The sequence below is a fragment of the Sylvia atricapilla genome, chromosome 13, assembly GCF_009819655.1.
Source record: "Sylvia atricapilla isolate bSylAtr1 chromosome 13, bSylAtr1.pri, whole genome shotgun sequence".
NCBI lineage: Eukaryota > Metazoa > Chordata > Aves > Passeriformes > Sylviidae > Sylvia > Sylvia atricapilla.
Window position 1 is genome coordinate 6,963,216 of NC_089152.1, and position 14,763 is coordinate 6,977,978.

A 14,763-nucleotide genomic window follows, 5' to 3' on the forward strand; every position below is an offset into this window, starting at 1 on the left:
TGGCAACAGCGTAATTGGTGCAATGTGGGAAAAATATTGTTTGAAACGTACTTATGGATGCAATTTGCTCTGAGGCTTCTCCCTAAAGTACATGATTTGCTACTTCATCTCTGCTGAAAGAAAACTTTCCTACTGAGCCTGAAGTCATCTCTTCATCAGAGTAAGTCTTCTGCAGGAGATCAGGTCCTGACACTAGACTGGGGAGCTTGCTATAAGATTTTGTAGTTTTATTGAAGGCTGTGTCAAGGATTTGTGTGCTCTCTTAGACCTTGCCAGTGCTGACCAGCCTCACCCAGAGCTCTGTTGTAGTGAGGCTTCAGCTCAGTCACTGCTGTGTCCCTGTTGCTGTATCTCTGCTTTGCAACACATCCTGATCTGGATCCTGACCCATGAACTGACCTGCTGGTTGGACCCAGACCTGCCTCATCACCACAGTCTTGTCTGATGATCTGGACCCCTTTGCTCTCCCCAGGCATGCCCTGATCTGGTGCTGTGGGAGGTTACCCTGCCTTGAGAGTTCCTGGCTCTTCTGTCTTCCAAACCAAGCTCAGCTCCCTATTTTTTAGGGAGCAACTGGTCCTCACCTCTCCTTGAGAGGGAAAGACTCAAGTCTTCAAAAAGGAGGGATACAAAGAAATTTTTGAGTAGGTCACAACTGGCAAATGTGTGCTGTCACTTCTCCTTCATGTGACACTTCTCCTTCATGCCCAGTCTCTAGTCAAACCCACTCCCCTCTTCTTCCTACTCAGCAAAGTGCCTTTGTTGTTATCTGAAATATTTTTACGTATGCCCTATTTATTATTTATTTTTATTCCTGAAATAAAATTCTTTTTCTTCCTGTGGTGGAACTGAATAGTTGGTTTGGTAGGATATTCATATTTTCGAAATCTCCAGGCTTTTTGCAGAATAATTTCTCATGGCATTGTTCGGGGCTGTGAATAGGAACCTGCATCTCTGAGCAAGATAATGTGGCTATCTGAAGAAATACAGCAGTTTTGGCTGAATGTATAGTTTAAATATGTCTGGACTCTGCTATATGAGCTACTATTAGCTGCCTGCTTCTTTATTTGCATCTTAACAAAACGAAGCATTAATGGATGTTATTTTCCTAGGGGAGCACTCCCATCCCTCAGCAGCACGGGACTGGCTGTGCCCTCCACTGCCACGTGCAGTTCTGCCTCCTAACTGGGCAGAACCTGCTGGGCTTTGTGTCCTCTTGTGTGGATGCCTCTCTGAATGCTTTTTTTCCTCCTGGCTGCACCAAATGCACATCTATAAATGAAAAGCATTTACTTTCCTCTTCTTTCTCTTCTTCCAGAAACCACTACCGCTGCAGGGCAGCTGCAGGAGGAGGTGTGAGGGGAAGGTTCTACTACACCCTCACCTTCAGCATCAAGTTCCCTCACAAAGATGATGTCTGCTACCTGGCCTACCACTACCCCTACACCTACTCCACAATGATGGTAATTCTGACATGTCCACCTAGATAAGATAATGGCCCTGACAGGTTGGAGCTGCTTGGGTATGTGTAGGTTTTTGGGATGACACAGAGGATTGCTTTCATACCTCCTCATCCCTGGCAGAGTTCAGGGTCAGGTAAGGTTGGGCTTTGAGCAACCTGGTCTAGGGGAAAGTGTCCTTCCCCATGGTAGAGGGGTTGGAATGAGATGATCCTTAAGGTCCCTTCTCACTAAACCATTCTGTGATTGTGAGGGTGAAATTGCCTTGTTACATCAGCAGCTCCTGCCCGCTGTAAAGCCCAGAACGCTGTAGAAGAAAAGAAATTTCCCTATGGGATAAGCTGAGCACAAACCATTAGTGCTTAGAGCAGTCATAATACAAACCAAAGGTGTCTCCACTCACTTGGGGTGGCAGGATCCTCCTCCTGATGGGCTGGGAAGCAGGGGGCTAAACCTAATGACAACTCAGCTGTGATGCCTGATCCTCCTCCTGACACAGGGTAACAGCCCAGCTTCCAGAGCTGCACCAGTGTTACCAGGCTGCTGGACCTCCTCTACTTTGCCAGCTTTTTCCTCAGTGCCAGCTGGGGTGTCAGTAGGAATTTGTGGCACTCCCACCAGTGCTGTCACTACAGAAACTAAAAGAATACAACTCCAAAGCATAAATTTAGTTATTGAGGATTTTTTGCTGGGCATGAGGGTTTTTTTTCTGCAGCCTTTTCTGTGGAAAGGGGTTGGTGGTAAGGGAATTTTCTGGGAAATGCATCCAGTGTGCTTCCTCTATAATTGATGTAGGGGAGACCAGAGTCTGAAGGGGAGATAGGATGAAAGAAGAGAAATGATGGTTCTGGGAGAAGCTTTGCTTTGATTCTAAAGATGAGAACAATGTTACTGCAGATGAAACCACACAGTTCCAGCAGATCAATTTCCTTTCCTTCTCACCTCAGTTTCAATTATCAACACGTTTTGTTTTGGGCAACGCATGCTGGTGTGCTTTGGTGGAGTTTGAGGTCGCTCTGTTTTGTATAATGATATCAGTTTTCCATAACCAGGTGCTGGAGGCTGTGTTTTCCAGGGAAGTGTCCCCCCCCAGGATGCTGTGCTGCCCTGCATGCCAGCAGAATTAGGCTTAGGTTGATTCCCACTCCAGAAAACCTCCTGTCAACTGTTTTGCATCCCATTATAGACATTCGAAGAAACTGCTTCCAGTATCTGGAAGAAGGCCAGTCCAGCCTTCAGTCCAAAACATGTCAGTTCACTCCTCATCAGCACCTCACCAGTTACTCTAAAATCCCGTGGGGAAGGGTCTATGCTCCTGTGGTAGAGTTGACCTTTAGCCCTGAAGGCACAAATATCTACAGCCTGCAGGGTAAAAAACAAATGCAATACTGAAGAATTGGTTGGACTTATTCATCACCATACATTTCACATAAATGCAGAGCCTCATCATTATTTCACTGTTATTGATTTCTATCTTCTGCTGGCACAAAGCAAGAGAGACTTGGAGTTTGTGTGCTCTGGGAATCACTGAATATCTCACCTGCTCCTGAATGAATAGAATAGAGATGAAAAAGATGTTATTCCTAAGCTTACAGGACCAGGTCTTTAAATATTTCACTGTCTCTTCAAATAAAATGCTCATTGAAGTTAAAGGGAATTTTGCCCCAGGAAAAGTTTAAATGAACTCAGACACAATAAGGACCACAAAGTTTGGTAAATGGAAGTTATGGGTGGAAAAGATTGATAGATCATCCTGTCCACCTCTAGCCAAAGCAAAACCACTTCTTCTAATAATTCTGAAAGTCTTCTTTGCTTGGGCTAATTTAAAATGTCAAGTGATGCACTATACATCTCCATTTTACTTTTATTTCCACAGTAAATAAACTAAATCAGGTTTGTGCATCAGTAGATTGCATTTTAAAGTATTTGTCCACTGGTGAAGTGTGTTAGTTTTACATATCAATAATAAATTAAAAATCATGAACCCAAAGGCTCAATTAAATACATAGTGCTTTGGGGAAGAAGGAAAACTTGTATATGGAGTTAGTAATTTTAAAATGTTTTTAAATATCATATATATTTAATGGTTATAGGCGTATTTGCAGGAAATATTACGGAATCCTATTTGAACTGGATACACTCTGCAGTTCATTACTTCTTGTCCATTAGTAATTAAGTTTCTTTTATAAACAGTAATTTATCTCTTTTTACATCACAATATTAATTGTTTTGATATCTAGCTCAAATCTCTGTGGTAGCTATACCCAATTAAGTTTCACTGGGTATCAGGAATGTAAGTAAATTATGATATTGAGTTCTCTGTATCTATGTGCGATTGTTAAATGCATCTAATAATTGAATTTACTTTATAGAGCTGTATTTTAATTGTTTTATAGTATAGCTGACTGTAAATTTCAGTTCTGTGTTTACCTGGCTCCATTTGGACCCTGGGAAATCAGTCTGAACACGGTGAGCCTCCAGCTTTGAGGAAAAGGAATGTGGTGTCCCATAAACGTGGATTAAAATTTAACCCCGTCTCACAGAGACAAACCATCACCCTGTGAGGGTCACCGAGTGAACTGACATGTTTTAGTTATTGTCAGGACAAGTGTGCTCACTGCACCTATTCCCCCCGACTGGAACTGGAGTTCCACAGCACCCAGCTACACCCTGCAGTGGCATTAATCACACTCAGCCATCGCAAGGCAAACAGAGAACTACACTTCAGCTGGTGTGTGGGTGACAAGTGGCTCTGTGTCTAATGAGCCGATCGTAATTTGTTCCAAAAAGTCTTTCTTCTGAGCTGCCAGTTCTTTTTCTCAAATTTCTCAAGAAGCTGTTGGACTTTAGGATTGTTTGAAACTGTCATAAACTTTGGGGGTGGGGAGAAAAAAAAATCTCTCTTTTTAAATAACTTCTTGGAAAGACACTCTTCAAATTTCCCCACTACTGATAGTACAAAATGTTGTTTCGATATAAACTTTTTGGCTGCCTCTGATATGGAGTTGTCACTGAGTTTCACTGGCATGTGCTTGACAGCTAAGCAATCAGTCCTGTAAATGTTCAAAATTGGTGAGTTTTCTCACATTTCTACAAAACCCTTATTAAAATATCAAGAGTAAATGCTTCTCTTCTGGATTTCATGTATGCATAGAAATGTCATTATGCTAACTAAAGCACCTAGGAACTGTTCAGGCAAAATCATAGGATAGTTTGAGCTGGAAGGGACATTTAAAGGTCATCTGATCCAACCCCTCTGCAACAGAAAGGGACACCCTAAAGTAGATCATGATATAAAAATAAATATTCTGTGCAGCTTCAGTGGACTGGGATGTATTGTGAATGGCTTAAAGGGTGGTAATATTAACTGGCAGAAGAGAGGAGCTGGGAAGTTAGCAAGATATGAAATTAGTATCAAAAATAATGTACAGCTACTGGAATAAAATTAGGTTTTATAGACCGTGAACTCCTTTATAAATCCGCTTTCCTTGCTTCTTTTTCAGTCCCATCTTGATATCCTGGAACAAAATAGGAACCCTAAGAAGGTTTACTGGAGGCAGCAGACACTCTGCCTGACTCTAGGAGGAAATCCATGCCCATTGCTCACAATCACTGCCATGCCTGAGTCTAAAAGCAGAGATGACCTGGAGCAATTCTGTGAGTAGCCCAGTGAAGCATTAAAAACAGTGCTGGTGACTTGTGTTCATGTCAGCAGTGACAATAACAACCTCTTTTGTGAACATGCTGATTTTCCTGTCTTTCTCATATTGGAAAAAGGAATATAAATATGAGGAATAGCCAATTATGATGCTCTTTAAAAATTACAGGTTTCCATGGAGGAGGGAGGAGAACTGATACCATTTTGTACTTCTAATTTCTCTTCAATGATGCAAAGCATTTGAAAAGTTCAAATTAAATATCTCCTAGAGCAAAAAACTGTGAAATAACAAATTCAACAAGATTTTTTCTGTGTTTTATGTTTTCTACAAGAATTATTTATGTATTTTGAAATCTTAAATTTGAAAAAAAAACCCACCCCAAACCAAGATAACTCATTCCCAGCTGGACCAGCAATTGAAGTGTTCTGGTGAAGTTCCAGCTCCTCCAGTGTGCCCAATAGATCCATCTGGACACAATATAGCTCTTTGCATTCTTTTTGAGTCCATACTGATGATGTACTGTTTAATAGTAAATATTATAATTGCCATTTTATATCTAGAGCTGGTTATTTTTCACTGTGAGAGCCAAAAATTTAGGCCTTCAGTGGCCTTGATGAGCAAGATTAAGATATGCATGTTTCTGTAACTCAACAAGTGTTAAGATTCTGATTAGCATCACATTGGGTTAGCTTTGATTTTAGAGCCTAAATCATTAACTACTTATATGTAGCTTGATTTTTTTCTGAAATCAGGAACAAGGTATACAGTGATTTTTTTTTTTAATCTCTTCAAACATAACACAAGTTGAGACCTTTGAGGCTTGTGGATATTTAAATTGCGTTATGATCTTTTTGGATGTTAAAGGTTTCATTACCTCACTTAGATCTTAGGCTAGAAGAATCCGAAGGGATTCTGTGACATGAACCACAGTTCTCATTGCAGATTTCTTCTAAACTAAAAGGGAGCTGAAATATGAGAGCTGGTGAAAGTTATTGCAACCCTTTTTAGTCCAGGTTTAGATCAGAGTGACTGCAATTATGCTGACATTACAGTGTAATCATCCACAGCTCATACCGTTTTTACTGTAATAACTTGATGACAAATTCAGATTTTACCCTGGATTAGCAAATTTATGTCATGAATATGTTTGTCTCAGTTGAAATATTAAAGCAAAATAGCCAAGTACAGGCTACATGGGGAATTTATAATGTGCATGCACATGCACAGCTTTAACTGTGGCTGTCCATGCCTGACTTGAAGAGATAATTCCTGCCCTTAAACACTTTTTTTTCCCATGGTAATGAAGATACAGAAAACCAGTGGGTGTGAGCTGGGGAGAGGGAGGTTGGTTATCACTTACCTTTGGCACATGGCAGGTGATCACCTGGTCAGATGTTTTGCTGACACTTCATGGCAGAAGGTATCAAGGGGGCAACTGAAAGTAAGTTGGAATATTTTATTTGAGGATTGGAGCCATCTGGGAGAGGCATGAAGTAAAAAAGGTTTTCTGCCCAAGTGAGAAGTCCTTTCCAATGGTGGTACAAAGCAAAGCTGAGCTAACATTTGGCTTTATCTAAGCAAGGCCTTGGAGTGAGTCAGTCACATGAGGATTTACTATCCTAAACATTGGACTTTTGCTCTTTTGGCTTTGAAAGGATTTTCTCGAAGGAGTGTTTTACCATAGGAAAGAAAAGCAAACAAACAAACAAAAACCCAAAAATAAACACAACAATTTCAATAAGGTATTGTGATATAAATGTGACCAGGTTGGGAGGTATGGCCATTTTCTGGAGCACTATATTCTCAGAGCACATTCTGAGTATATTCTGCTTCTTGCAAGTGTTAGAAGAGAGCCTGGCAGGTTTTCAAAGGTTGTTAATCTGTCTGCAGAGACAAGGCTTGGCTTGCTTATTCAGCCCAGGTTTGCTGAAAGATTCATTAGGCATCTATGAACAGTTTCAACAGATACTTTTTCTGAATGCTTCAAACTGTTTAATATACTGCATCTAGGTTCAAACCCCAATTATGTGGCTTAAATCCTCTTTATTGTCAAAAGAAATAAATATCTCCTGCCTTGTGGTAATACATGAAGCCACTGGGAGCTTGTAGTTCTCCCTGAAATGCCATGAAATCCTGTGCCACTAAAACCTTCCTCTGAAGCCTTGCACTACCTTAAGATTCCAGACTTACATCTACCCATGAGCCCATGGAACTCAATCAAAACAGAACATGTAAAAACCCTAGTTGTCAACTGGTAAAGAATTTTTTTTTTGGAAAGACATTGTCAAGTAACCACAGTTTCACTCAAGTTTTCAAGATTGTACAACTAAACACCAATACTCTTAAGTGATGAAAATATTTATTGTTTTATCAAATGGAAGAACAGCAAGGCAGCGCACCATGTTTTATGCTGTGGGGATGCCTGTAGGCAAATCTGAATAATCATGTATGTGCTTATTTTGTTGGAGTAGCTTGGATAATTATGGCTTTTGGGGATGCACTTAGTCTAATTTGTGCTGCTTTGTGTGGCTTTGATCAGCAGTTACTTCTCAGTTTCCTCATTTTGTATGACATAGCCATCTTTCTGTGAAGTGTTTTGGCTGAAGGAACGACCTGTTTGTCAATGTTTTCCATGCTAAAAACACAAGAGCAACAACTTAGAGCTAAATATGAAGAGACCAAAGGGTGGAGGATTTCCCAGCAATAAATCCCATGGCTTTGTACAGTTTCCATGCATGGGTGTTTCAGCTTGAGAGGGAACGTGGAGCTCCAGCACTGGGGACCTTGGCACATGGATATTGAATGAAAATGGACTGCCCTTGTTTTTTTCCTTCTGCTTCGGGACAATGTATGGTTTTCATGAGCTACAGTCACTTTGATTTCCTATCAAATTTATACTGGTTTGGTTACATGTCTTAATCTGTACTTTGAGAGTTTCTTTTCAGCAACGTCAGTGAAAATCTCACCAGGAATTTGTAGCTCCTGCACATGATCATACTGGAATAGTCTACATCTTTCTCAAGTATAGACGCATAGGGATAAGGAAACATCACAGATAAAGAGGCATTGGGTGGGTGAGGAGTACTGGGAAGGCAGCAGGGTCACTCTGGTGGGAGTGCAGTGGGAAGGAGTTATTTTGTATCGGAAGTGCCCAGGGAGAGTGAGGGCATGGCATCCTCTGTGTCAGCTCTGCTTTACTTCCCTTCCTCAACTCTTTCAGATTGCTCTTGTCAGGCTTTTGATTAATGTGGTTCTAGGATGGTTAAATTTGTCTGAGTTAAATTTATTAACGTGCACCTTCTTAATAGGAAGCACAAGCCATACGGAAGGAAAGAAAAATGGGCTACTTCTTTCCTTCATTATGCCTTGTTTGTGTGAGGCTTTGATATTCACTTTAGGCTCCTTTCTCCTTCCTCTCTTTATACCTGCCCTTTATATGACAGTGGTGTACTGAATAATTTTTATTAGATGTTCAGTTCTGAAATTGATACGAAGACAGAAAGAGGTGAGCTGGGAACTCTTTGGCTTCCTGTGGTTTTACTCTCATTTATGCAACCACTCAGCACCAATCAGCACAACCTCCACTCAAACTTTATCCCTGCCTGTGGGTACCTGGGGCTGGTCAGTGGTCCCTGCTGGGCTTTGCAGCTTCACAGACTTGAGCAAATAGAAACTGAGAGGGTCTATCTTGATTTTTGAGGTTGCTGTTTAACTTTAAACCTGCCCTTCCTGCCACCAGATGAAGAAGACTCGGCATCCAGCTAGTGCAGATGTCTTTAATACCTGTCCTAACTGCAATATTCTCCATGATCTTGTGATAAAGGTAAAATCACTCTGACTGTGTGTGGGGGACATTATTTCTGGCTATGTTAGGTCTGCCTGATGAGAGTTAAAGGGACTTTTGAAGGGAGAGCAATTCCCAATATCTTTCAGAGCATCTTCAAATGAATGCAGAAACAAGGAGAATGATGAAACTTCCAAATCCTGGTGCCAGCTTATTGCTTGATGAATTAATAGGTGTTTGCAGAGCTCTGATTTTCTTCGGTTTGTCACACACACAGAGCCCAGTGAAGGCAGTGTTAGCAGCCTGTATGTGTACTCAGTCATAGTTTGCAAACTCTTACTTCACAGTATTATTTATGCATGTGTGCAGTGTGTAACTCCCCTAAACTCCCTGGCAGACAGCTGAGTAGACCCTGCAAGCAGTAGGATACTGTTGTAAGTGACAGAGCAAATGGACACATTAACTCTTCAAAGAAGTGTAAGGAAAATATCTAAACACTGACACACAGGCAATGATAAAATTGTCTTCTCGTTAAGAAAGTAAAGGATAGTGATATGTTGCTAATGTTAACAGAGTGGTGGAATTAAAACTACCAAAAGCAAAATGATTGGTCAGAGAAGAACTGTGTACACTCTACACTGCCATGTGGGCGTTTTTCAGTGTTTCCTGGCTGAACCCTGAGTTGGGGAGGATTTGCTCTCACCTTTAGGTAGAGAAGGGAAGGGGCAGGACACCTCTGAGGTGTCATGGAGTGTAGGTGCCATTCTGGTTAGTGCTAACACAGAGTAATGACTCTAACAGCCCCGAAGGAATTGCACAACTCTCTTCATGGCTGATTGTCCTGTTGTCAGCCCCATTAATAATAGTGATTTTTCAGTGTGTTGTGTGTATTCCAGAGTCAACACGCCTAATGAGTGTCCTTTTAGCCATGGGTAGCATTATAGATCTGAATTTTGTGGTTTAAAGTTAACCCAAATTGTCCCAGATAATTACTGGCAGAGGTGAGGGAAATTAAACAAAAATGACACCAGCAAATGGATTTACATCTGTAATATCTGTCACTTTGAGTTGCTCTTCTGTCATAATATGTCCTCTTTATGCATGGCTGAGGAAACCATTATGAATATTGTCAAAAAAAGATAATGACACCTGCTTATCTTAAATGTTGTCTCCTGGGGCTTTGAAGCACATTTTTTGTCTAGGCAGGTTTCTGAAGAAGGATGGAGTAATGTTTTTGATATAGATATGGTAGAATGCTCATACCATTGAATCTGCAGATGCTCCTGGAGCTGGAATGAGGGATAAAGTGAGACTAATGAGGCGTCTTTACCTGGTCTCATCTTAAGCCTATGGAATAAAAAAGGCACAGTTGCTGGGAAAAACTATTCTATCATTTCTCAATTTGCATGTATAAGCTATTTAGATGGTTGTTTTGCAACTTTGATCTTTTTTCAGGAAGAAACAAGCCCTTTACCTTTAAATATAAATTGCTTGCAGCAAAGAGCAATTCCTGAGCAAAGAACAGCAGAGGATGTGAATTGCAGGGGCCACTTATGCAGGATACTGGGAAATAATGATCATGTGGAAAATGTACACAGTTTAATTAAGCACATTGATTAAATCAATATGACTCAAACAGCTTAGTGCTTCAATCAGCTTAATCTCATTAAATGTAATTCAGGCCTCAATAATTGATTAATAATGCATTATAGTTTATGAATTATTGACTCCGAGTTATTATAACTGTGCCTGCTCCCTGTGTGGCAGCCAGTGTTGCATGTTAATTATGAAAGGCTCAAGCTCTCTTGAATAACTTTTTCAAACCTGGGGATGGCACATCTCCTAGTGAAACAGGGATCAAATTAGTTCAACACCTTATTGGAGTCAGTCCTCCCCAAAGGAAACTGCACTCCTTAAAGGAAGCTCTCATCTAATAATGTTGAAATAAGGAGGTAGAATGACCTGCTTTGATTGGTAATGATCTTTTCAGCATGCAGAAGGGCTGCCTGTAGCAATTCATCTGGAGTGCTAACCTGGCATGGTGCTGGCTGGAAGCAGCTCACACCAGCAAGCACATCTGCTCCTCACTGTTACTGCACGTGATCCTCCCTCCAGCACACATGCAAACAGCACAGGCACTGCTGACAGACCCTCAGGTCACATATGTCTGCCAAATGGGGACCAATCCACACCCCCAGAACTGCCTGGATGCTGACTGGTTTCTGTGGAAAGGTCTGATAGGCTTTTAGGATGACATTTCCACCATGCTAATGTCATACAAGAAGAAAGAAGTATTGCTGCTGTTGATGATAATCTCAGGAGAGAAACCAAGAACTGAAGAAAGCCCCTGCTCCTTGAGTGGTTCCCCATTAGATGTCAATTCCACTGAATAGGAACAGAAGATGTTACCTCTGACAGACTATTTTTGTAGCTTTCTAGGTGCTTAATGTGGACCAAATTGCAATCTTATGCAGAAACTCTCCACCAGCATTACATTTCCTTCAAGTGTTTCATTTACAGATCTGTTCTGCTTTTTGCTTTCATCAGTTCTCTATCTCTTCTCCTTATTTGTGATTATGGTTAAAAATGAATAGATTTTACTGTGTATAGAAATTGATTGAGATTATTATAGAAAACTGGAGAAAAACATTTTTTCTTTATCCTTGCATCTTCAATAATGAGGTTTGTGTCTTTGTATTCTTTTGATTTGAAGATTTTTCTCCTAATTTGCAGGGCTTCCAGGCAGAGGTGCTGATTTCTCTCTCACTTTGTACCAAACACTTTGTTTTTGGTGACAGGAAGAGTCAGCTGTTGTGAAAACTGTTATCCTGCTTTAATGCAGCAGTGAAGGAAGGCTGAATAAAATTGTCATGTGTTCTACAGTGCTAAATAATTACAGAATTGAGAATATGGTTTTTTTTCCACTTGAATAGACAGTTTCTCAAGCTTCTGAAGCCAAAGCAATGCTCTCCAGTTATGCAACACTGATGGTGTGTGCTGAAATTTTTCAAGATTGTCTTTCAATTTCAAACATCTCTTCTGCTTTTTTCTTTCTGATATCCCAGTCACAACAGCGTTGGCAGCTCCTTGCAAAAAGAGCAAAGACAAATTTCTGTAAAACTATTCTCCTGTTTGAGTATCCAGCCTGCTGCCATAAAGATGGAAGCTGGTGGAATGGGATATGAAATTTGTGAGGCAGACACATGGTTGTCTGCAGGCTGAGGCCAGTATTTTTCATGATGTATCAAATGCTTTTTGAATCCCAGAGTTTGGTGGAGCCGACTCTGCCAGCACAGCTTTGACACTGTGGTCAGCCTTCTGTGAGCTTGGCAAAATGCATGTTATATATTGAATTCCAGTAGTCAAGGCAGCAAGGAATGGACAGAAAACACTGAACAAAGGTGCTAAAACTGCGCTTTGAAGAGTAGACTATCACAGTGTTTTTAGCAAAGAGAGAAAGTAAATAGTAGGGTAATCTCTCATTCTGTCCCACCCTCTGCCTGATGCAGCATGATAGCAGAATAAGCACCTTAAATGAGACTATTTGTAGTGTTCTTCATTCAGCTGCCATGTCTAAAATAAAATTTCTTCTGAAATTTGGGTATTTTTTCTAAGCTGTCTCTGCTTAGAGAATTCTGTAGCACTTTTTTCAGCACTTGTTCAGCTGCCTTTCCTTCTTTAATTTATAACAGTCTTATTTCTGCCCCAAGAGACTTATAACCTTTGCATTCCTTTTTAGAGAAGATTAAAGGCAGAATTTTCTGGAATGTAAGTTATCAACATCTTCTTGATTGGTATGGGCTTGGGCTGGAACATCAGGAGCTGGATTTGATGATCATTGTGGGTCCCTTCCAACCCAAGATATTCTATAGTTCTCTCAGTAGTGGTTAAGGCTGGCAATCTCCAGATTTCCAGAACATAACAGCCTTTTCTGATACACTAATGAATTAAACATCTTGAAAAATCTAAATTAGCATATCTTAGTCATAATTATTTTATTTCTTGATTGGTTTGTCAAGTGCCTCAGAAGGGTCTTCTCACAGGAGTGTGGTGCTTCTTGTATTTTTGCTACAAGGCATTGAAAATTATCAATGAAACTGGAAATGGTTTGGCTGTATGGGTTTCTTACATTGCTTTGGAAATTCATAGGCAGCTGATTGGAATATGCCTGTCTTACAACACCCCAGGACCAGTTCTCATTGCAGTGGACCTGCCAGCTTCTTCAGGAGTGCTATGTTGCCCAAATTCTTGTCTTAACAGAAGGGGGGAAAAACCATCTTCTCTCCCTTAGGCAGAAACAGTTTGTGAGAAACCTGCAGGAGTTGTGTTTGTAATGGCCAATCAAAGTATTGAAATGCAGCCCAGCAGAGCCCCCAGGCAGCTCTTACTCCCTCAAATGGTGAACAAGCATTAAACTGCTACTGGGTTTCTATTATCAACTTCAAAATACAGAAAAAAAAAAAAAAAAAAAAAAAAAAAACCAACAACAACAAAAAAAACCGAAAAAAACCCCCAACAACAACAACAAAACGAACAAAAAAACATACCACCAACCCAGATCAGCGTGCTTCTGTGAGTGGCACATTTCCCATGTCTAAAAGGTCACTGTAGTACTGTATAAGTCAGTCCAGGGAAGCATTTGGATTGAGGTAAATCTCTCCTCGATGTGGCAGAGATGGACTGTGAGAGGGAGGATGTTATTTTAGGGTCAGATTGTCACTGGAGATTGAATATTGATAGGAGCAATGTGCTTACTGTGGTGTGAGGAGTCAATGGTTGTGTCTCCAAGTAAAAGCCAAGGTCAGGAAGGGGTTCCTTCGTCTGGTCACAATATTGCCCAGTTGGTCACCTGTCCTATTATGCAGGGTGGTTGTTTTTCACAAGGCGGAAGGTCTGGAGCACGTGTTGATGTACAAAGTGGGCTGTCTTGAGGGCAGTTGGGTTTTCTCCTGGACACCTGTGTTAAAACCTTTGCTTCTGGTCAGTAGTGCTGAAGGTGTGGATGGTGGCGCAGTCTGTGGATCATTCTTGCTCCTTGAATTAAAAGATCAGTAAGAATTTCCTCAGGCTCAAGCTTTCTGTAAGGTAAGAAATTGGCATTTTGTAACAGTAGAAATGTGGCCAGTTGTTCTCCTTTCTGTTTGGTTGTACCTCCTCATTGATAACTGCTAGGCAAGCTGTGATCAGAGAGCTGGAGCAGGACAGCTGGCAGGTTGGCCTTGTGGAAGAGTAATCTGTGGCTGGAAATCCCAGGGGATGTAGCACATGTACCAGCTGCTGTCAGACCCACACAACCACTCCTGCCATCTCAGAGAGCAGTTTTTGTTTCTGGTTCAATTTTTTTTTCTTTTCTGTTCCAGAAAAGCTATGGTGATGCACAGATTGAGGTAGATACATATTGCTTTCTGTTGCCTGAAAATCTTGTGGAAACAAACTATTTTGGATGGCAAGATTGGGCAGACTTGGCAAAAAGTGGGGTCTGCCACTCTTCTAGCAAACCATTGCTTTTAGTTTGGGAACTTAGCTCAGGGACAGTTTGTCAAGTCTTGCACAGTTTGTGTTAAAGAACTGCTAGGCTGTGACAGAACCCAGAGTGTGTCCTGCTAACAGAGAACTCTGCTACTCTGACATAGAATTTTTGTGATCCTATGATTCTTGAATTTCTCACTCCAACAATAGGCTTCAGCTTGCACAGGCAAACCCATCCTCAACACCCAGAACTAACAGACTGTTGGGAAACAGTGTGGGTGGCGTTATAACTTTCATGTTGCTTTCACCTTGATCCTTCCAAGCTGGGAACTTTCTTGGTGCTTTTAAATCTTGGCTGACTGGTTTGGAGAGACTGTCTACTGCGTCTGAC

At 41.0% G+C, this 14,763-nt stretch overlaps 1 protein-coding gene across 1 annotated transcript in view; it reads left to right on the forward strand.

The window, feature by feature from the left end:
* The window catches only part of AGBL1 (AGBL carboxypeptidase 1), a 69,200-nt gene that overhangs the window by 19,359 nt on the left and 35,078 nt on the right, over positions 1-14,763 (forward strand). Inside the window, exons 10-11 of the mRNA XM_066328066.1 lie at positions 1,319-1,463; positions 4,964-5,117. Of these exons, the coding sequence (XP_066184163.1) occupies positions 1,319-1,463; positions 4,964-5,117 (299 nt within the window). The remainder of the gene's footprint in view (positions 1-1,318; positions 1,464-4,963; positions 5,118-14,763) is intronic.